We start from the raw sequence: 23,881 nt of genomic DNA on the forward strand, positions 1-23,881 counted from the left end.
CCTGATAATATCTGCCTAGATGACGGCTCCTCTCCCGTTTGCTGCCTTGTAGTATACAAGGGAGGGCTTAATGCCTGTTATTTATGTAGAAGGTAAGGGCATAGAAGAAAGAACTGCCCAGTCCTTGCTGGTAAAAAACCCCTTAGTCCTTCCTCTATTCCTCCCCCACCTCCTTCAAAACTCAAGTCTATCATCTCCTCCACCTGGAAAGATTCCACACAAATCTCTGTTAACCCCTAGGCTTCTCTTTGGCTAAAGGACTCCAACAAGATCAGAGCCTCCCTAGACGCCTTGAAGGACCAATTTGTTAAGCCCCCATTTGCTCCTAAAATACCAAATATGCAAGCCTCCTTAGAAGATCTTGCTACCCTACCAAATGTTCATTCCTTAGACTTTGGTCTCGACCCAAAGCCTTATATCGTAAGCTCGCTCCCTTTGAATGCTCAACAACTGGCCTTGAGATCTCTGAAAGACAAGGCTATATTGGTTGGCAAAGGTTCATCCTCCTCGATTGTGAAGCCCTTCCCCAATCCAAGCTGGATGAGTAAAACACAAAGGGACACAGGGTCAAAGTTTTTCTTCAAATTATTGAAATTTAAGGAAGCAAAAGACAAAATTGAGTGTGTATACGAGAATGGTAACACATTCACAGATCCAGAGAGCATCCTTGTGCCTTCACCAGATTTTACAAAATATTGTTCTCCTTAGAAGATGTTGGTGATAACATGGCTAGAGCTAGGAGTAAGATCCAATCTATTATCCGTAAGAAACTGGCTGATTCAGAGTCCTCTCAGTTGGAAGCACAATCTCCCTTGTGGAGATCAAAGATGCCATTTCTACCTTGGGCAAAGAGAAAGCACCAAGACCGAATGGGCTTCCTATGGAATTCTTTAAGACCAACATAGATTGGATTAGCCCCACTCGTCAAGAATTATATCTGTTTGCTCTAGAAGAAGGCTCTTTGGGTCAAGACATCAATGCAGGCCTCATCAGATAAATTCATAAGGGAGGGGATAAAACTCTTATTAAAACTTGGAGACCAATTACTTTCTTGAATGTGTCTTATAAAATCCTTGCAAAGATCTTGGCTTCCAGGTTAATGCACATCCTCCCTAAGATAATTAGTCAAACTCAAACAGGATTTGTCAAAGGCAAATATATCTTGGAGAACCTACTTACTTGTTGGGAAACCATGGATTGGCCAGATGTTCAGAACAAGATATTGGTATGCTACTTATTGACTATGAGAAGGCATATGATAGAATTGAGTGGAATCCATTTTCTTGATGCTGAGGGACCTAGGTCTTCTAAAAATCTTTATTCACATGGTAGGTATACTCTTGAAGGATGTGAATTACAGTTGAGGTGAATGGAATCAGATCAGAAAGTTTTGCACTCTCAAGATCTATTAGGCAGGGTTGTCCCTTGGCTCCAGCATTGTTTGTGATAGCTGCAGAATCCTTGCACTACATTCTTAGAGACAATTCTCTGTCCCCCAAAGTTTCAGGTCCCTTCTTACCAAATGGGAATGAAATTTCCAATATCCAGTTTGTGTATGACAGTGCCATTTTATTTAAACTAGAAGAGACAAATATGGAGCACCTGATGGATAAATTAGATATTTTTTGTGTTGTTTCAGGGAACAAAATTTTCATCTCTAAATCCATCCTTTAGGAATGGAAAACACCAAGCCTCCTCCTTGGTGTAGCAAGTTTGGTAGCAATTGCGGTGGTTTGAATCATGTTGTTAAGTACTTTGGCATTCCCTTTGCCATCAATCCAAACATTAATGATATGTGGATTTGGGTCAGAGAGAAAATCAATGGTAAACTCAACAAATGGAACATTGTGTACTTATCATTGGCAGGGAGAATCCAAGCCTACCAGAAAATCCTTTCTTCTTACTCAATATACTTCTCCTCGGCATGGCTCTTTAATGTCAGCCAATTTGATTTTTTGCAAAAAATCATTCGAGACTTCCTTTGGTCTGATGGGAAGGTAACATGTAAAACCCATGCTGTAAGATGGGAGTGATGCACTAAAAGCAAAGAACTAGGTGGGCTAGGTTTGAAAGTTTTGAGAGCCCAAGGCATTGCCCTAGTAGTTAAATGGATTGCGAAAGCAACACAAGTGGATGAACCCTGGAAAATCCTAATAAGACGTAACTTAAGCAGGGGACACCCATGTGAAGCAAAAAGTTGGAATAACTAGAGTATTCTGGACTTCTTGGCCTTGGAATGTAAAACTGTGGTGGGAGGTTCCAATGTGTTTAAATCTCTATGGAAGAGTTGGGCAAAAGTGAATCCCTTGCTTAGTAATATTCAGAGACTAGTGACTAGTAACATCAAGTGTGGCTCAAGTTCCACTTGATGGAACTTCAAAAATAATTCGAAGTCTCTAGCCCTTGTGCAAGGATGTTCAGCGAAGAAATGGGCTAAGGCTGGTATTAAGACCTTTAATGATATTCTTAGTAATGGAAATCTAGTGGAATGACATGAGTTCAAAGCTAGATTCTCATTACAAGATTCCCATAGGAGAACATTCAAAATGATCAGGAGTGTTATTGAATCTTCTGGGCTCAGATTTGAATGTTGCTCTGCTAATTCTTGTTCCTTTCAGTTGAGGTAGCCTGACTCCTCCCCTTCTAGTATATCTACTTCATCCTCTCCTCTAGTTCTGTCATCTTTGACCATCTCAATACCTATTGGAATCTTTCCCTCCCCCATAATAACTAGAAGAAGCTTCTTAACCAACTTTGGGCCAGACCTATTGAATCGAAGATCATTTGTTTTCTCTGGAGATTGCTCCTTCACAAGCTGCCCTTCAAAAACCGTGGAGGTCACCCCAACTTCTGCTCTGTCTGCTCTCAGCCAGAATCTGTGTTCCATGTGTTGTTTCATTGCCCATTTGCCCCAAATATTTGCCAGTTGTTTGGGCTTGTTTTTTACTACAATTTTCTTGTTGAAAACATTATATATGGGAAAATCTGTCCTAAAAGCAAAGAACTTAATTTGTTCTGGTCTATTATCTCTTCATTTATTCTCTGGGCTCTTTGGAAATTAAGGAATAATAATGTTTTCAGGGTAAAGAAAGAATCCTTACTGAGTCTCTAGGGAGACTCATAGTTGTTGATATTGTTGTGTAGGTAACTGCTATATTCAAGCTGAAGGAGGAGCAGTTCAAGAAGTTTATGCAAGAAGGCAATGGATTGTTGACCAAGACAGATCTACACTACGGATTTACCTCAATGAAGAAAAAGGAAGGATGCAACCCATGGGATGATTTTAATGTTCCCCAATCATAGCTCATCAGAAGGATCAGAGAGGGAGGTACTTGGCGAACTGGACAAACATCTGAAAGGGAAGCTCCCCCATGTCCTTTATGCCTTCCCCTATGTGTTTCACCACTTAAGATTTGCAGTGGGGAAGAGGAGGATTAACTTATATGTTGAACCATGTTCCTTAAGTGATATTGTATTAACTGTCTGATAGTGATATAAACTCTCTATCTCAGTCGGGTGGTTGTGTTTTGTTTTTGTGAGTTCCAGTAGGGTGATTGGTTTTTTTGTAAAGCTTTTGTTTTTCGTGACGATAGGGTCCTTGTAAAACTCTTTTATTACTTGATATGCAATAGAAAAAAAAAGTGTATCACCATCTTCCAAAACCTGGGCAATTTTTAGAATAACAATGGGAAATAACACTCGAATGGAAGCTCTAATTTGCCCAAATTAGGGCTCCATCAGTGCCACCAAAAATTTTGACTGTTGCCGAAAATGCAGGGGCATTCTCGCATTCCCAACAATGCTACGGGGGACACAACATAACCCCTTGAGCATTTAGGGATGCCCAAGTATCCTTCGTCATGGCAAGTCAATAAAGCATGTTAAGAAAAACACATTTTTAAATTAATTCTTTGGTTCTATTCAAAACCTGGGATATGTAAGGCCCACCTATTGTCTTCTATTTCTTTTAAAGGCCTCTAAGCTTCATTTGTATTCACATTTTCATTTCTATTTGTTTACTACAACAAGAAGCAGAGCAACGAGTTGAGAAAGGATGATTAGAGGAGTAAAAAGAGAGATTGCAAGTGAGCAAGCGAAAAAGGAGTAACAAGGAGAAAGAAGAGGAGGAAGATTCTTCACCTTGTTGAAAAGAATTTTCAAGCAAAAGGTAGGGTTTTAATTGAATTTTATTTTATTTTTTAATTTTCAAATTAATGTTTATTGTTTTTTCATTTTTTGTTGTATCAATTTTTATAGTTGTTTCATTTCTAAATTTTTGTTTCATTTTGTGAATTAATTTTGATAAGTAGATTTTGTTTTACAATTTAAGATATCGAGTTTTTCTTTTTAAATTTGTAGGGCAAGGGCTGAAACTATGTTTATTGATTATCTTTTTCATTTGGTGAAATGTCGGGTCAAAATGAGCCTCCATGCCCATGAAATGAGTGAGAATGAGATGAAAACTCATTCATTGTGCAAGCCAATCAGAAAATGAACCTGATCGTGATGACAAGACCAATGAGGGGGGTGAACATAGGTCAAACTAGAAGTGTGAACTAGTTCCACAGCTTGTGCACCACTAGTTACTGGTTGCCCCTAGGGTTCTGTTAGTGAACAAATTGTCCTTCGAGAAAATGTATGCAATTCTGACCCCGAATGCCCAAATGAAAAGACAAACTAGCACCAACAGTTCGATAGGTTATCACTAGGTTGATAACCTTCCTCTGAATTTTATCGGGTACAGCTCCCCGTATGAAATATTCAATGAATTTAAATCTTCTGCACTTTTACCTGAAAGTATGAAAGGGTCTCTCACAGATTCTTAGATCGTGAGGTATAGATTATTTCTAATAACCAAAAGACATTTAACTAATCTACAAGAATGGATAACACCGTGAATTTGCAGAAAGGACAGTAACCAAATATCTCAAACTGATGAACCAAGATTCACAAAGTAATACTGATTAATCATGCCTGAACACAAAGTTTCTAAACTGTAATTCAAGATAATACATATACAGATATTAAAATTCTGTATGCACAAAGTCATGCAAAAACTAAAATACCCATATCATATCTACCAATTACTGTCATTAAAATATCTACCAATCTAAAACTCTAACCATTCTACCCTCCCCTTTGCAACAGCATAAAATCTCCTTTAAGGAAAAAGTAGAACTCTCAGCCCCAAACTCTCCTGTACTGCAGCACCAAAGTCTCCCCTACAGAAAAGAAGTGGAACCCTTTTTTGATTGATGCTTTCACCATTTATAGAATTTGGTGGCAAACTGTTCAGTTTCTATAACTGATTCTTGGAAATCTTTTTCGCTTCCTTCATTCTTTTCCCTTACCCTTTCATACGTGCATAAGGTTTAATTTATAATAAAACATTTTATTACAAATCCCTTTAGCATCGTATTGGATTATGATAGACCACACTTTTCTTGAGAAAAATTGATCTAATTTTGTCCAGCCACATGTTAGTGAATGAATCATTGTTTTTCTTTAGTCATCCCAAATTGACTGTAGGCTCCTTGCTGCCGGATACTTTCGGTTCACCCCGTACTTGGAGACACCATGTGACCAAGGATTGTAGCTCCGGCTTTGATGTGTCTCGAATTGCAAACTGTAAATACATGACTACTGCCTTCATACCTTGATACAATTCTGCTAATCCACTTGCAATGACCATCTTGTTAACATAGCCCAATTGTATTGAAGGTAGTTTATGTTCAAACTATGTAGCTTTGGGATTGAATGCATCACCTAAGGCTCTGGCTTTTGCTCACACCAAGTATTCACCACTCAGGGGTTACTTTGAATTCATAACACCTTCTCTGCAATTCACACTGGTGGATTTATCATTAAATGACATTGACATGGGTGTTTTGATGGCATGAATTTGTTGTGAATTATTCCCTTATCTGTGTGGATGTCGTGACTAGGAAACCTTCCTCAGCGGTTTTAGTGATGAAAATCACTGTCTTCATTGTGTTCACATGAAACAGCTTGTACGTGTACACGGGACTCTGGATGAATATGAAGATTTTAATCCCAAATCAAAAAAGGGATCTCAAGCTCGATATGAGGCTTGATGTGGTCCGAGATTCAATTGGCTCGCAGCTTTATGCATTTGCATTGCATATATTTCAAAGTCAATATTTCTGTTGAATCAGACATTCAAGCCGTGATCAACTTTCAATTTTTAACATGAGAAATATCTGAGTCTTTCACAGGCGAGATGAATTCAAGAAGAATAACAATCGTAAGGGTTATCCTATGTTTTATTTAAGCCGACACCATTTTCCCTAAGTGGGCTCTTAACAATTTCCATACAACTTTATTACTAAGCCCGCGAGCTTTCTTTATCAACACTGCTTTCTACTATGCGTTATCAAGCAGCGATTAACCACCACATACATGGCACTCGGGTCTACAACTTCTAACTTAAAATCTGCATGTGCACTAGTTTCTCACTACTGGTGCTCGAATTTCCTTTAGTTAATCAATCATTTCGTAGCGCAATTTATGGTTTCCCTCCATACATCCTATGCATATCACCCAACTGAGAGTGTAATAAAGTCTTCTAATTTTACTCATTGACAATGAGTGACTTTGCACATAGATTTTACCTTTCTGCTGTATATGGTGTCTGTTTGCAAACGGCTTGGTATTTATCTCCATTGCACATGAACGTGTGTTGGAGTATTGAAGAAACTCAACCATCACAAGCACGGCCAGGCCTATAAAAATATGATTCCATCTCGCATCACTGTCGCAACATTGATAGCCCATGCAAATTGAAACCTTCACATTGTTAATATTCATATCAAATTCTGAGCATTTGACGATGTGCCACTGTGAACCTTTGAACTCATCGAATTTTCTTTGAAAGAGCCTGCAAGGATTCATAATCAATTGAAATGATGTTATTTTGTTTTAGCTAAGAATTCACTGCAAAAGATTGTGCATCAGACCGAAGTAAAGGGGAATTCGGGTTTCTTGTGAGTTCCTGCATTTGGAGTCTTTAAACCTTCTTCGGCGAACAGGGTATAAATATCTACCCCTAAATCAAAGTGCTCAATATTTCAACAAAGAAAACTCTTTTTGGTACAAGCATCATATGATAAATGTTCAAAGTCCAAAAACTTATTGACCCTAAATTTTCAATTGCAAGCTCAGAATCCACATTTTTGAATATTAACTTTTTACCAACTCGCACATCATCCTGAACTTGAAATTAAAATGAATGTGATGGTGTTTTATGTAAATCAACTACATCAATTGAATCAAATGAAACCAATGATATCAGAGTAGAGTCTCTATGCTTGCCTTTAAACTCAAACTTTGAATTACCGAACCTTTGAACTATCAAATTCATTGAACCCTTCATTTCTGATAACTATTCTCTAAACACGTTTGCTATGTCACTTTAAACTGATGAAACTGTAGAGCCATTGAACCGATGAAGTCTGAACCTTTCTGAATTACAAATCTGCAATTTCGAACTGAGAGTCTGAACTTTGTTTCTATTGAACCTGTGGGACAGCTCAACTGAACCATTGAACCACTTCGAACTACTTTGAACCGAGGTTCAAAGTGATTCACAAGTTTTAAAACTGTGACCACCTTGGGTACTAACAGGGGCTCTAACTGCGGGACTGATTTTGATGCAAAATTAGAGAACTCCAGCAATCTCTGGGAAAGAACAGTGCCTTATCCATTGGGCAAATAGAGTCAGCAAGAGAAGACCGGGAGCTGCTTGCAGAGAGGGTGGAGGGGAGCAGGGCAAAACCAGCAAACAAAACCAAAAATCAACACTTAAACTACCAGCAGGCACGAGGCTTGCACATTATTCAGACTACACTACGCACAACAAAAACTTATCTACAATATTTACAAAGGTAGGAAAAGAACCTACCATAATGACCGGAAGAAATAAGAAGTTAAGTGAATCCATTTACCAGTTGAGAGAAATAGGAGCCTTTCCGAAACAGCAAAGCGTACCTCAATGGAACAGCTCCAAACCCTTGTTCGATGACGACTCCTTCAATGCCAAGCTTCAAACTAACAGCATGCATGCGTCTGCTAATCCAACATTCTTTTTCGAACAGCCACAACTTGTCATAGCACCCTCCTTCACTTAAGAATTGATTTCTCACATGGGTATGATTTGATTCCGCCTCAAGTTGAAAAACATGAAATAAACAAGCCTCATCCAAAGATGATGTGCAATCATCAAAAATATTGTCATGCAGATTCAACTCCTGTGCATGGTCATGATCAGTTTGTAGCCATGATGATGCCTTCTTCAGCATAGGCTCAGCCCTCGGATATATATCTCCTTCACCTCTTTCAAGGAACCAGCTGTCAACACATATCTCAACATTTTTCTTACAATCCAAATCAACAACGTTATGCATAGATGGATGAAAAGAAAAGTTGCCAATAGATGCTTCATCCTTAATCTGATTTGAACAAATCTCTGGTTCATCATCAGAGAAATCATCCAGTTTGAGTGATGATAGGAACGTGTCTGTGATTTCCTCTTCCTCATAGATGAGGTTTTCACATGATGTTTCAACAAAGTTTTCAACTGGTTGGGGACTAACCCCAACCTTTCCTTCTTCCATCAGAATTTCAGAATTTTTTAATATGGAAGAATTGGACAAGTTTTCATTATTTAATTGTGAATCTTGAGGCTGGAAAAGAGAATTTTCTTTAATAGCAGTATTCTCATCAAACCCCATTGGCATGAAAAGTGGATTAAGGTCACTCCAGACAATTTTACTCTCCCGATCTTCAGATTTTTCTTCACCTTTTGGATCATTGGTGCTAGGATTCTCATTTTCAGCTTTAGTATTCTCGTTCTCCCATCTTACTTCATGATTGTAAAAAGAATTTTCAGAGTAAGATAATTCTTATCAGCATGTCACCTTACTATCAGCACAAATTCCCAAAGGAGAATATGATATGGCTTCATTATCATATATGACAGATTCTTTAACTTGCTGATTACAATTTCCAAAATGCAAAGAATCATCAATATTCATTCTTTCAGTGTGACTAAACTCCTGAATACCATTCTGAAAATCTTTATCATCTGGACCATTTGAAACTAGATAACGTTCCATACCTGTGGATTTGGGAGATCTAGTCTCTGGGCTAAAGAAAGATTGCAGTGAATCCTCGTTACCTGAATTTACGAGCCTTTTAGCATTGCTTTGTTCCTCCTCATCATTTTCAAAATGGACGCAGCAGAATCCTGACATCTTTAAAGCACTATCTTCAGTCAACAAGGGTTTTTTAAAATCTCCATTATTAAAAACTGTTAGATTCTGAAAATGAGCAACCTTGGGAGTAGAATTGGCTTCTTTTAGAATGCGCTTCTTTTTTGTAGCCTTTTCATCAAGGCACTGTCGCTGTCCACAATGGTATTCTTTCGTTGGGGGAGTCCTTATAGATTTCATACCACTAAGAATTAAAGCATCATCTAATCTGGTTGCTTCTTTCTGCACATTTACCAAATTTTGCATTCCAAAGCGTTGTAACTAAAACTTGACTTCAACATCCATAGCATCAATAAAGAAGCATACCTGATTTCTTTCATTTGGTTGGTTGGCCAGAGGAATTTTACAAACAGTCTGATTAAACCTATCAATGAACTCCCTTACAGAATCATCATCTTTCATCTGAATTTGAAGAAGGTTCACCAATAATTGATGGGAATTAATTGTGGGCTGAAATCTTTCTAGAAATCTCTGCTTAAGACCATCCCAAGTTGTAATACATCCATCTTGCAAATGCTGAAACCATTCCGTTGCTTTTCCCATGAGGCTTTGAACAAATAACCTGATGAACACATCTTCATCCTGACACCAAGAATCCCGCATGCAACAATAACCGCTTTGATGTGATCTGTCGGATCTTGTGCTTTGTCTCCATCAAACTTGGGAAGATATTCCCATGACCTTTTAGGTAAGGCTGAATAACGGGCTAGGGCAAATGGTCCAATCTGAGCCCCCCATGGTTGTATTGCAACTGCCGCCATAACACACGTTGGAATTCCAACAACAAAGATTCAACAGGTTCAAAATATAGAGTCACCAATCTCCTGCACACGGAGATAATCACAAAATTGAGGAAGCCATTGTTAGGCACTTAAATCTTTGCTTCTTCCCCAGCAGAGTCGCCAAAAAACTGTTGGTGTTAGTTTGTCCTTTCACTTGGGCATTCAAGGTCAGAATTGCATACATTTTCTCGAAGGACAATCTGTTCACTAACAGGTTCCTTATGATCCAAAATCTCCTCTCAGATAGTTTGCAACAATAATAACAGTCCCAACACCATTAGGTGAAAACAAAAGAAAATGGAAATGCAACATTTGTGGTACAGAATGGTTTGGAAGTATCACTATACTTATATACACTTCCTTTTTGGTCAGGAAAAGGTGTGGGAGCATGAGACTTTGCGAAGGAGGCTATATATCTGCATTACAGAATTGAGTTCAACAAATTTTGTGGTCTTCTAGATGACTTGGGAATTGCAATGTCTACTAACTTGTCTGGTAGGCAACATATTGAGACTATTCCACAGATGCAGGAGTAGAAAATGTGGGGGCAACCACATATTTCTACATCTAGATTGCACCCAAGGGCAGCAACATTGCTAGGGTCGGCCTTGGGACATTTATCCACTTATAGTCTTATGGCTGAAACAGAACAGGGCAAGGGGAAATGCATGATGCAAACTGACAGTAACCCCATAGCTAATTTGTTTAATGTACACCTAAGAGAGCAGATAGATGATTTTGTTGGTAGGTTCTTTTTGCCAATGACTTCCAATTCATGTAGCTTGATCTCATTATAAGGAGATGATGTCAATAGTTCCGAAGGGAGGAGGACCATCATTTGTGCCATCCATTGAGCACAAATTGAGGACCACGATCTTGGATAACCAGTATGCCAAGATCAATTCATTGATGGAGACAATGAGGGCGTGTTGGGAGGATTCTAGATGCAACATAATTATAGATGGGTGGAAAGACATTAGGCATCATCCACTCATCAATATCATAGTGTTAAATGCTCAAAGGGCCCATTTTTAGCGTGGTTGATTGTTTAGCACATCGAAAGGATGTTGATTCTCAATTTGACATCCTTCAAACAGATATTGAGGAGATTGGGCCACAAAATGATGTCCAAGTAGCAACAGATGCAATACATGTGAACAAAGTTGCAGGGAAGCATATTGAGGCAACATACAGACATATTTGGTACTCCATGTTGTGTGCATGCTATGCACTCGAGGTCATGGCAAAAAATTGATTGGATTAAAGTAGTCAGCAATGTGAGAGATGGGCAGATGTATATCTGCAACCACTATACATGCACTCTTCAAGGGCTTTGCGAAGGAGTTCTTGAAACCAACCAAGTGAGTTTCAAGAGCCACTACAACCCATGGTTATGATGAATGAATAGAATTAGTGGGACGTGTCCAGGACAGAGAAGGAGATGAAGGTGAAGGAGGCAGTCAAGAGTGATGCATTTTGGAATGATGCAAAATACACAATCTCTATCATCACTCTAATTTTCCAGGTCATCCAATACAGGGATGGGGATGCACCTAACCTTGGAGAGGTGTATGGGTGCATTAATTCTATACTTGGTTAGATGAGGGCAGCTGTACAAGAGGACCCCACTTTAGCACTCTATAATGAGCACATTCCACCAATTATTCAATGCAGATGGGGCAGCCTAAATTGAATCTGAAGTGGAACATGCCTAGGCCTAGTAGAGTTCCATTGATTCAAGATGATGAGGTAAAGGAAGGGTTCTTCAAGTGCATTGATAGGATGTATGATGCTGAAACTATTACAATGTTCACACTAACTAGACGAGATCTGTTACTCTTAGGGGTTATGAGGTTACGGCAAAGGCAAGCATAAGAACTATAGAAGAGGAGAAACTGATTTTGTGGTGGAATTGTAACAGGCCGAAATCAACAACTTCCACACTAGCCATTTTGTTTGTTATCCCAGGTTTCTTGTTCTTTAACTTCTGAGAGGAACAAGTCTACGTATAGCTTTATCCACTCTCTCAAGAGGAATAGACTTACCTCTAAGAAGAGAGCATAAAGGCTAGTGGTTGTACATAGTGCCTTGTGTTTCATTGACCACAAGACATGTATGTAGAAAGAGAGCCCAGCAACATTATGGAATGAAGAGCCAAAGGAACCATCAAAGATTGATAAGGACGGAGATTTTTCCAATGTAAGGTTGGTTGGTGTTTCTTTAGTGGATCCTGACCTTGGAGAGTACAGTTCTTTTAGTTATGAGAAGTTTGTTGAGCTCACAAGGGATGATTAGATGCCTCCACTACTACATTTTGTCATTTTGACATTTTGATTTTGTACTTGTTTCGATATCATGATACTCATTGTACTCATTATTATGATCACATACTTTTGATATCATACGATAAATAGAAATCTTCCATTTGTTCATCTGAAAAATTAAAATTTTATCATTATGTAGTATTGAGTATTCTAATTTCTAATTAGTATTTCAATATTGAAAACTTCAATGTTTAATGTTTATTGTTCAATGTTCAATGTTCAATGTTCAATGTTCAAGTATTTTGTGATTTACTATTTTACATCTTTATGTCTTATACATGTTTTCAAAACTAACATTATAAGTACCATATGTATAGTATATACACACCCCCCTCCCCCACCCATCGCCCCATGCCGCCATTTAGATTTAAATAAGACAGTTCCCTTTGTCCCGTTATTTTGACATCATCTTGTCCCCAAGGGCGGTGAAACTATGGATTATATTTAACTGAAAAATTACCTTTTCAGTTAAGTTACTCTTGATTGATAAGATTCCATGATCACTTCCTCTTAGCTGATAGAATAGAAAAGAGTGACAATGGCACATCATCACTCTCAATAATACTCAAATCATAATGGTTTGCATGGCTCCAATAACTTCCTTGGCATTTTCTTTCCTAACTGTAGCAAGGAAGAGGTGAAACATTCTGCAGAACAAATCATTAATTCCCAAATCCACTTTAGTGTAGTTTGATCTGACTTCTGCAAATGTTTTTAGCACAGCAGCACTTACTGTGAGAACCTTGGTATCATCAAGATCCTGGAAACTATCCACCAACAGTTGAAATACCTCGTTCGTTGAGTTATCATCATAAGGGGCTTCGGGTGCTAAAATTTTCATGATCTTGTTCAAACATGAAGTAATGATCAGTCTTATCATCTGTGCGTCCAAACAACTGCACTGACTTAAGGAAGTCATTATAGAAACTAGAACTCAATGCAACAACTTACAGGGCAACTGCTCTACAATGACTGAACATCCTCCTAATTTGTTCAAAATGTTGAAAATAACATCCCTTGGTTGAAATTGAATACTTTGTTTACTGCATATTTCAAAGAGCAATTTGGCCTAACTTTTCCTGTCTTCTAATGCCATGCTTCAAAACTAAAAATCAATGCTCAAAAATCCCAACAGACTGACAAGATCACCAGCTTCGATGCCACTATAAGAACCCCTACTGTTTCTTGCACAAATCTCTCATATTTTCTATGAGTACTTTTCTCAAATAGTTTTCTTGCTTCTGTTGTTTGATTGTTTAAAGATTTATTCTTTGTTTTGAGTTTTTCGGTTTATCTTGGAGAGAGACCATTCAAATTGACAATGGACTGCAACAAATAGACATCACGTAGAAAATGTCTCTAAATGTTAACAAAGTATGTCAAGATTTACGCAATATTTTCTGTTATGAAAGCATTAAAATAATGGCCCAAACAAATAAAATTATGACCTTAAATTGGCTGAAATAATCATGCATGGATCTGAAATTCAATCTGAAATGTTCCCTATTACAAAAACTGGAGCAGCACATGGCCATGAACAGTAACAACTCCAAGAATAATATGCTCAACTCTATGCACAGGTCTCAAAATTTGAACAGCAGCAAATAGAAAACAAATTCCACTATCCAATCAAATGGGAAACCCATGTCCTAGCTAGAGTAATTTGACCATGCAAAATTAGTTTCCCTTTAACATGAAACTCCTATGCCCCTTCTCAGGAATTGAAAATTATAAATGTACCGAAAAATATTGTAAACTATCAAGCTCTTCAATTTTGTTCCAACATTTTTCTGATTAAATTGTGATATTCAGAAAAAGACCTTTTCTTTTGGTTTTTCAGTTTATTCCCAAGAACAGTTTTTGCTACCATGGTATGTACTTTTCACACTCACTCCTTGATTCTTGGTCCTTAAGTTTTGAGGTGTTTAAACCATTACTATTTACATGGAGATAGTTCCAGATTAATATAATTGATCTTTTCCTATAAGCTAAGTCACAGGATACACCAAATTTCATCCAGGAAGTTTGAATTTCAGCAAACCGTTACCCTTTCCGAACTTCATCCAAATTTTATGATATTTAATATAATATTGTTCTTTATAATTAATACTTTTTATTTTAAAATAATATTGAGCTATTTAGTTTAATTATTTAGCAATATCAAACTATTTTTTGACAATTTTGTGGATATATTACTTATATCTCAAAATTAACAAACTTATATAAGTTAAATTTAGTGTCATTTTTTCCCGAAATTTTACCCTTGCTGAATTTCATCCGAGTTTTATGATCGACAAACTTGAATTTGAATTCGAACCTTGTGACTTAGACTATAAGTATACCTTCAAATGCTGGTTTGAAAAGTTTTAAAAAGTTTTACGCACTCCACATTTTTGAAGTTTGAATGGTCATCCTTTAACACTTATTTCTTAGAGAAGGTTAAAATAAATTGGAGACAGCGTCTAAGAGATAGGAAAAGATTAAAAATTGTTAAAGGATGACTATTCAATCTATTTTTAAAAAATTTAAATGCTGTACTGTTATTCATCCCTATTCCATACCAGAACCAAGCTATGTTTTCTAACAAGCATTTAGTTAGGTTGGCACCAACAGGACCTAATAAATGAAACGTGCAACACAACATAGATCGGCCTCGAGTGCATTAAACATTAACAAAAATATATGGACTGCCTCAAGCTTAATTGGACGAATTAATATAACATCCAGAGATGCTAGAGGGAATCCAAAGTTCAGGGCCCATTGAGGCTAGCTCACCCCACATTAGGTCAGCCTATAATACATTAGGTTAAAAAAATTGTTAGCACCAGGTGTCAGCCCTAGCCCATTTTACAACTTTAACAGTACTGCTTCCATGTTAGTGCATGGAAAATCAAATTCTAGTCCACTTGACTGCGCAATGAAACTCCTTGTGTAGAAATGATGCACTGAAGACTGGTGGTGACACTCAAGAACCCTCCCCAGAAACACTCAGATTACAGAAGCTTGGGTTCTAGAGCCTGAATCCCCTGCACAAAGGAAACCCTGTATGTAAAACACAGGATTTTTCTTGTCTTGTTTCTTCTCTTTCTTCACACTGTAAGTTTTATTTAAGCCTTGCTATTTCATGGAAAGAATAAATAATCAACATCAATGGTGCCAAGTTTATTTTTCGAATATGAAGCAAAAAATTATAAGAGATTCAGGCACAGCCAACACATACCTTACAACACCAACATTGGCTCTTGATCAGCATTGTTTTATTTTATTATTAAAATATTAGATTATAAATTAATCAATTTGTAAATATTATTAACATGATATACTATTATATTATATATTACCTTGCACTTAAATTTTAATATTTTAAATTCATCTAAGTTTTAATATTTATTTGAATTTTTTGTATTTATAAGTTTATTCACATTCTCATAATCTTAAGTTTTATGTTGTTCAAAATTTTGCTTTTTATATGTTATTATGTTTAATCTGAGTTAATTACTGCTTCAGTCTTTTAGACTAAAATATGTCTAAATTTAGTATTTATATGTTTTTTAACTTTTTTGTACGGACACACTCAACCCTAGGCATGTTTCAGCATACCGAAGTACTGAACCCCCATATCCAAACCCAAACCACCAAACAAAACTTGGAAAATTATAACTATACAAAAACAGAATTAAAAAAACGATCCATTGGCAGATGGGTGAGAAAGGGGGAGATGCAAATTTCAAGCTTCAAATTTTTAATTATTTTAATTTTCGATACCAAACAAAAGCTGAAGAGCACAAATTCAGTTCTCTTAATTGAACGGGTGGGAGTCAATTGATTTCTTAATTACTCAATTTGAAATTAATAATTACAAGAGTTCCTGCTAAAGCCTGTCAAAAATAAGAACATTTATCTCCAGATTACAAAAGGTTCTGAGGGCACAAAAACCATTTAACAGTATTTATGTACACTAATCTCCAGATTATTAAGTGGTTCTGAGGGCACAAGAAAACATTTAACAGCATTTTTGTAGACTAACTCTATTAACAGTCTAAGCCAACACAATAACAGAAAATGCAACAAAGTAGAAAAAGAACTAAGCCAAGATGGTGATTACAGAAAACCATAAATCATCACCTGTTGATCCAAGAAAACCATGAACCAAAACTTAGATCACAGAAAAACAATCACAAAATAAAAGAAATCTTCTGTCAAAAAATAAACCACACCCAATAATTGATAAGCATTCCATTCAAGCTTTCCTGGGTCCACAAAGCTTTCCTTCATGTTTCTGTCTTTCACAGTTTAAAGAGCCATCAAAAATAGTTTCCCACATGATTTGTTCGGGCCTAGATTTCATGTAACACTTTTCAAACCTTGAAACACTAACTCATAATTTTCTCTCCACTTCCACAAACCTTAAGCTGTGCATCTTATGAGATGCATTACTATATATCTTGTTCAGCACTGTGAGTTTAGGGATGTACAATTTTGAAATACTCAAATACTATGGGAAATCAAATGTTTGAAAGACTATTCAACATTGTTAGAACTATATTGTAAGTTCCTTTGTTCATACATAAACATTCCCTGGCCCTTACCTGTGTTTTTTGCTACTGCTGTAAACCCTAAAAACAATTCACTCATAACGGAAAAATTTACATTTCAAATGGATTGTGGAAATCTGATAAGATTAATGGTAAAATCTGTTTTTGCGCCCTTCACGACACATTAAACAAATGCTCACATATCAAGGAGTTATTTGGCAAAGATTATTCCTGACTGCAACAAGGGAGAGGACCCAGTAGTTGAGCACCCTAACTTTGCGCTTTTCAAAATCCTATGTGGAATTTCAAATCACTCCTATTTTTTTACAGCAGCTTACTTGTCAAGACCCCTATTTATAACTAAGGTTTGAGAGCCACATCATCAAATATGATGCCACATCAGCATGCATTTTGCCAAGGTGTCCAAAACAGCCCCAAAAAAAAGTGAGACCAATCGCAGTGCATTAGAGACCCCCATACTTGTGGAGCTGATGTGGCATCACACTACTGGTTGCTTTTTGGGGAAAAGGGACACATTTCATTCAATTATGGGTAGTCATCATTAGCGAAAACAACTTTATTAAAGTCACAATTATCGGTACAATCTTGTCAAAAATGTTGGATATTGAAGCAGCAAATGTGGGTATTAAGTTAACAAATCCTATCACAACCATTGGAACGTGTTCAGGTACTGGGTCCTCTCCCCTATACGAGGCTCCATTTTCACAAAACTTCAAAACCTTAAATAAACAGGTAATGTGGTTCTTTTTCACAAAAACCTTTTAACACCAGTTTGAACTTTGAACACTTCATTATATTCTTGTATTAGTTAACCCGTTCTGTATGTGTGTGTTAATTGACCTGCTCTCTCTCTCTCTCTCTCTCTCTCTCTCTCTCTCTCACACACATGGGCTTGCAAATCCTGCTGTACCAAACCCGGGACTTGGCATACCAGCATGCTTGAATCAGCAACTAAGGGTTCCATCAATCACAGAGAATTACAAACATAAAACCCATGCAATGTACTCCCCAGCTAAAACAGAGAACATAACACATTCCTAAAACATTGTCCATCTAATCAGAGACCAATCTCTAAGAAAATAATTTTAGAATTTTCTGGAATAAAATACCCTACAAAAATACTATGACAGATGATCAGTCACACCTTTGCAAACTATTGTTGTATGCCGGCTAGGACAGCTCTAAGAGAGGCACCTGACGGGACAGCTGCTGATGGTAAAGAGCACCAGAAGTCTCTTTTGTGACTGGAGATGCAATGCCGACACTGAGAAGCCAATCTTGCATCTCTTGTTTGATTCCCATCTCATCATCATTACCTGCACTGGATTGCCCAGTTGATCCCGCTAACAGTTTTGTCCGCATCTTTTCAGCAAGCATCACCATATCTTTAGCTTTACTCTGCAGATTAGCACAGATATTTAGGACGCATTTAGAAAATCGACCACCATAGGAGCAAACTGACAAAATGAGTTCATAATATTTGCTCAAATAATATATTTATCCATATTAAACGAAGAATTAAACTTAAGAACACAAACAAATCAATTAAATACAACTGCTATATTATATATTTAAAAACAAATACACAAGCAACACACAACGCTAACATCTTAAAAGAATTGTTTAATTCTTTAAACACATCAAACTTTGGCCAGAGTTTTAAATTTTCTACCTTTTTATGGTTTTTTGACAAAACAAGAGGCAGGAACAAATTCCAAATAGAGCTGGTGCAAACAAATTTTTTTATGTTTCCATTTTCACTGCATAAACTAAACAGTTCAGGGAAACGATCTATTCCAACAATCTACAAACAGGAGATGAGAGGATCAGAAATATAAAATGACTGAATGCATGATCTCATGGATTCCCTTACAGTCAGCTGTATCTTGCTCTTAACACAAACATTCCTACATCTACCACATAAGGCAGAGCCACCAATTTTCAATTCAATAACAATGTTGCAAAAACAACTTTTCAAGACTTCAAAATAGTTGTCAAACAAAAAATCAAATGTACATGATATAAGTCACAGGTTTTTCATTTGTCAAACCTTGAGATAGTCAATGGCTGAACCGATGTGCAATATATCTCTCTGAAAAACTAGCATGGACATCTCATATACATCTATTTAAGACTATGCCAAGAGATATCAGAAAAGGTACATATCTAAACCTGCCTTGTATATTCAATATACAACCCTCAAGAATTATCTCTCAGCATCTTTTACCTAGATGCTTTTAAAATATCTATCCTAGTTTACTTTCACAATTACTTCAAGAGCTTATTTATTACTCTATATGGATATTAAATTTTAATAGTTATTTTTTCAACTACTACATATACAAATGAATTATATTATTTTACTCTCTTTATTTTAAAATCTAAACAATATTTACTATATTTTGACTTGAAGTTTTTTTTAATTTTTCTACAATTTTCAAAATGAATGTTAAATTGAGATCTAGTTTATAATCTATATCTATCAAAATACAAGTTAGATCTACATGGATTAAGTATAATGTGTAGTTTAAATTTATGTCACAAGGTTCAAGTTTGAGTTCATGCTTGGCAACAATTTGGATGGAATTCAATAAGGGAAAAAATTTGGAAAAAAATTTGTAATTAAATTTGAATTATTTTGAAAATGTAAGTAATAAATAAGAATATATAATTAATTTTTAAATAACTTATATACATTTAATTAATTTTTTTATTTAAATACTTTAATATATTAGTCCAGTTTTATGGAGAGACACATCCCCCCCACCCCCGAAGACTTTTGCGCTTAGTTACCGGATTCGTGCCCTAGAGGCCGGATCCGGATTCGGGTCCGATCCGGATCCGGATTCGTGCCTGGATTCGTGCAGATCCGGGCAAGATCCTTGTTTTACACAGTGGATTCGTCCGGATTCATGGCCCACGAATCCTGACGAATCCACTGTGTAAAACAAGGATCCTGCCCGGATCTGCACGAATCCTCAAGGATCCAGCGTGAATCCTCAAGGATCGACAGGTTTAAGTGAGTCTAAGTTATTTAATATGACTTTTTTAACTATATTTTTTTGCTTTCTAGTGCTAAAATGACCTTTTTATGCATTATATATACTAATAAATGAGAGAAATATATATATATATATATATATATATATATATATATATATATATTCATGAATCCCCCACGAATCCTAATTGGGGAAAAAAAAAATTTACGAATCCACGGATCCGATTCACGTGCCCGAATCAGATTCGTATCCTGAATCGGTAACTAAGCTTTTGCGTCTCCGGAGACCTCAAGAAAGGTTGGAGACGTCATGATGGATTCTCCTGAAGACTCCAAGTCTCCAAATCCAAAAAGTGAAGTCTCCCTAGAGTCTCCCAACTAAAAGAAAAGAAAAATTAAAAATATTAAATTAAATTATGAATTTTGGCCCGCATGTAATGTTTTTAATGCAAAACCAATGGCAATTTATATGATTTAACCATTTAGGTCATTTTAATATTTTATTAGTTCCTGCCAACAGCCAGGAAACTATAGCATCTGCTAGATGTTTTTGTGTAACTTTTATTCAACCAATCAAATTTCTGAATTTTTATATGTTCCTATTCACGTACAATGTTTGTTTATATAAAAAAATTATAAAAAGCTATTTATCTGTAATTGTATAAGTTCGTACCTGAACAGTCATGGTTCACTTTTTCTTTTAACTTTTGATTGGTTGGACAATGAAATAATTATTTTTAACTTTAGTGTGCCCACGTATAGCACACTGCATTATGGGGACACATATTATTGTCAAATATAAAAGCGTTTGGAAAGATCTGTACTGAAGATTTGTTGCTTCCGTCAATGTGACTTGACAGGAAAATATTTGCTACTTTGTGCAGTGATTAGTGTTAAAATTTAAAGTAGGGTTCTACAAAAATCTATCCACATTGAATGTGCACCAGTTGTTGGAATTGGAGATTACAAAAACTCCACAATCTTGAACATTCATTCATGTACTGCATTCAGTCTTCAACTATCAGCATGTGTTTTTGATTTTGAATAGAGGGTTGTAAATCTTCAAACAGAAAACAAATTTAAACTCCCTTCTGAACACAGACAACATACAAAAATCACATTTGTCTCGTATTCCTGCCACGGAAAACAAAATCCCGCCTACCTACGATTTGCTGAGAAGATTTCCAGTCACTGAAAAAATCACAATTAATAGAAAGACGGAAAGATTGAAAAGGCCAATCATCAGACATAATGGCATCTACAACAATCTTTCGAGATCACCTTTCTGTACTGCTGAAATTAGGCGTCTCCAGGATTCGATCACAGCCCTATCTATCTACAAGAAACATTTTCAGTTGGTTAGTTTTTCTTCATCTCTCTCTCTCTCTCTCTCTCTCTCTCTCTCTCTCTCTCTCTCTCGCGTTTATTTTTGATACAGGCTATTATAGACCTGAACATCTCACAAAAAATTATTTCCTTCTGACACCCAAATAGTTTTCTTTAAGAATGGAGACTTTTCTGCAGATGTGAAATGCTTTGAGACTTTTAAGCACACTGTTCTGCAGTAGAGATGACTACGGTGGTCACAATTGTGGTGCACTTTGAAAACAGTAAAAGCAGCACAAGAAAACATGGTCATCGTCATTCCCATGTTTTCTGATTTGCATGGGAAAAATAGCCAGCAACATGTTTTACCTTCATCTTATATCATTATCATTGAATTGATTTGCAATGGCCACAAATGCTTTCAATTTTCCAGAGGCCATTTCTTGGTTAGTCTGTTCAATGGAACACTTGCAACATTTGCAATCATTGAGAGGCATACATTTGTTCACAGTGACTTTTTCATTTCCAGTTTCAGGTCCATCAATTTGTTTTAAATTTAAAAGAGGAAATCTCTAATATTGAAGTTCTCCATTTTTAGGTAAACTGCCTGTATTTCTGAATTTATAATTGTACCTGCCACTCCTTTCAGTATGTTTATTGCTAGTGTGGATGAGCCTCATATCAAATAATTGTTTATTTTTATTAATGCTTTTAAAGGATTTTAATGTTTTTCAATGCATTCTCAGACAATTTATAGAGAAACATATTGCTCAGACATTTTTTATAGGCTAAAATTAAATAATTCAAAAGTTCAAACCACAAATTAAGGCGTTAACTTAATTCTATAAATTATTCCCTACGAAAGTCACCATTTACCTAACAATTGGAAGCAAAAAATAAACATAAATGATTGTTTGGAAAATGACAAAAATGAAGAAGAAGCTGCTAAGTGATTCCAAAGAATATAATGATAAAAGAAATGAGATACAATTATAAGGCATGAAAGCAAGCTGTGACTAATACAGAAATCAATAAAGAACATTTACATTCATTCTTTATATTTTTTATTATTTTGACCAAAACAATGTGTAGTTTCTATTTATTTTTTTCCTAAAATGAAAATTTCATTATTAATTATTATTTTTTAAATAGACTTTTAATTTTAAATACTAAAGTAAGAATTCTTAATGTTTATAATTGAATTACATAACTATTATTAATATTTATGTATTGAAGTTTAATTATTAATATAATAAGTTTATATTTATGATTGATCCTAAAACAAATATATTATATCTTTTATAAGATAGGATTATTGTTTGAGGACATTTTTTAATATTGTATTCAATGTTTAAATTACATAGATACTTAGCACTTTAAATAAATAGTTTTTAACTTAAACTCTAAAATGCAACCCAACCAGCGATCATTAACAATATTTTATTTTAATAACTTAAAGAACATTAGAAATATTTTATTTTATAAACATCACTCTTTTATTCATTTTTATTTTATTCCCAACCCTACCAGTGACACACATTTGTGAAAATTTGTTGAAACTTGAAATTTGTGGATCAAAACCTTGTGGAGTAGATGATAGTAACATCATCATACTAGATACTAGATAGATTTCTGATTTTTGTTTGCATATCAGTGATTTAGGATCACACTATATATTTTTTAATTTACAATTTGACTATATAATAATAATATCAGCAATTATTAATCTGGATTATGATATGATGATGATCATATGCGATATTCAGAAATCAAATATGACTATGAGCTATGTAATGTGACTTGAACTATTTGACTTTATATTAATGTGGCATTACTATTAGTATTTACTTTAGTCTTCTAGTTTTACAGTTTTACTATTTTGTATTTACTATTTAGTATTAGACTCTTTAAACTACTAAAAAAATTGTCATCTTCAAGTACCCCCGTCTCCTATTTTTGAAAAATAGTCGTCCCAGTAGCAAAGACCTCCAAGTCTCCCCTCCTCATCTCCCGATAACCTTTGAAATTAAATGTAATTTGTGTTTCATGGGGATGTGTCCCCTGGGGAATTTTCCCCTCTCTTGTCCTAAGGATGGAAATTTCTCATCCCCGAATTTGTTCTCTTTTTCGCCAAAAAATAAACAATCCAGAGAGAACATTTTGGACAAATTAGGAAAATTGGTGATGTTGTTAGGTACCGAGAATGGTGTAATCGTATCCTAACCGTCCCCACTACATAACATTGTCCCCTTTTTCCTAGCCATGAAAAACATCCACCATTTTTTTTTAAGTGACAATTAAAAAGTATTAAATTCTATTTGGAAGCTAAAAAGGTGAAGTATCAATTAAATATTATTAACCCCTATTTGGAAGCTAAAAGGTGAAGTCTTAATCATTTCTTCATTTCAAACATTCTTGGTGAGAAGAAAAAGAAATAGAAGCACAAAGAAAATTTTCATTTTTGAGTTGCAAGAGGGTTTGGCATAAAATCTTCTTCATTCCAGGTATGTGTTGCATCTTCCATTTGCTTATGGTCATTTGTTTTCATTTTATATTTGTTTTGCATTGTGCAACATATAGAGAGGGCATTTTGAGTGACTTT

At 35.8% G+C, this 23,881-nt stretch overlaps 1 protein-coding gene across 2 annotated transcripts in view; it reads right to left on the reverse strand.

The window, feature by feature from the left end:
* The window catches only part of LOC149559249 (EAP30/Vps36 family protein), a 70,089-nt gene that overhangs the window by 32,260 nt on the left and 13,948 nt on the right, over window positions 1–23,881 (reverse strand). For both annotated transcript variants that reach the window (XM_089833176.1, XM_089833177.1), the window contains exon 2: window positions 18,147–18,350. In XM_089833176.1, the coding sequence (XP_089689302.1) occupies window positions 18,147–18,350 (204 nt within the window). The remainder of the gene's footprint in view (window positions 1–18,146; window positions 18,351–23,881) is intronic.

This window comes from Cupressus sempervirens, chromosome 5 (assembly GCF_028749045.1).
Source record: "Cupressus sempervirens isolate cs-2001-9-10 chromosome 5, ASM2874904v1, whole genome shotgun sequence".
In the NCBI taxonomy this organism is placed as follows: domain Eukaryota; kingdom Viridiplantae; phylum Streptophyta; class Pinopsida; order Cupressales; family Cupressaceae; genus Cupressus; species Cupressus sempervirens.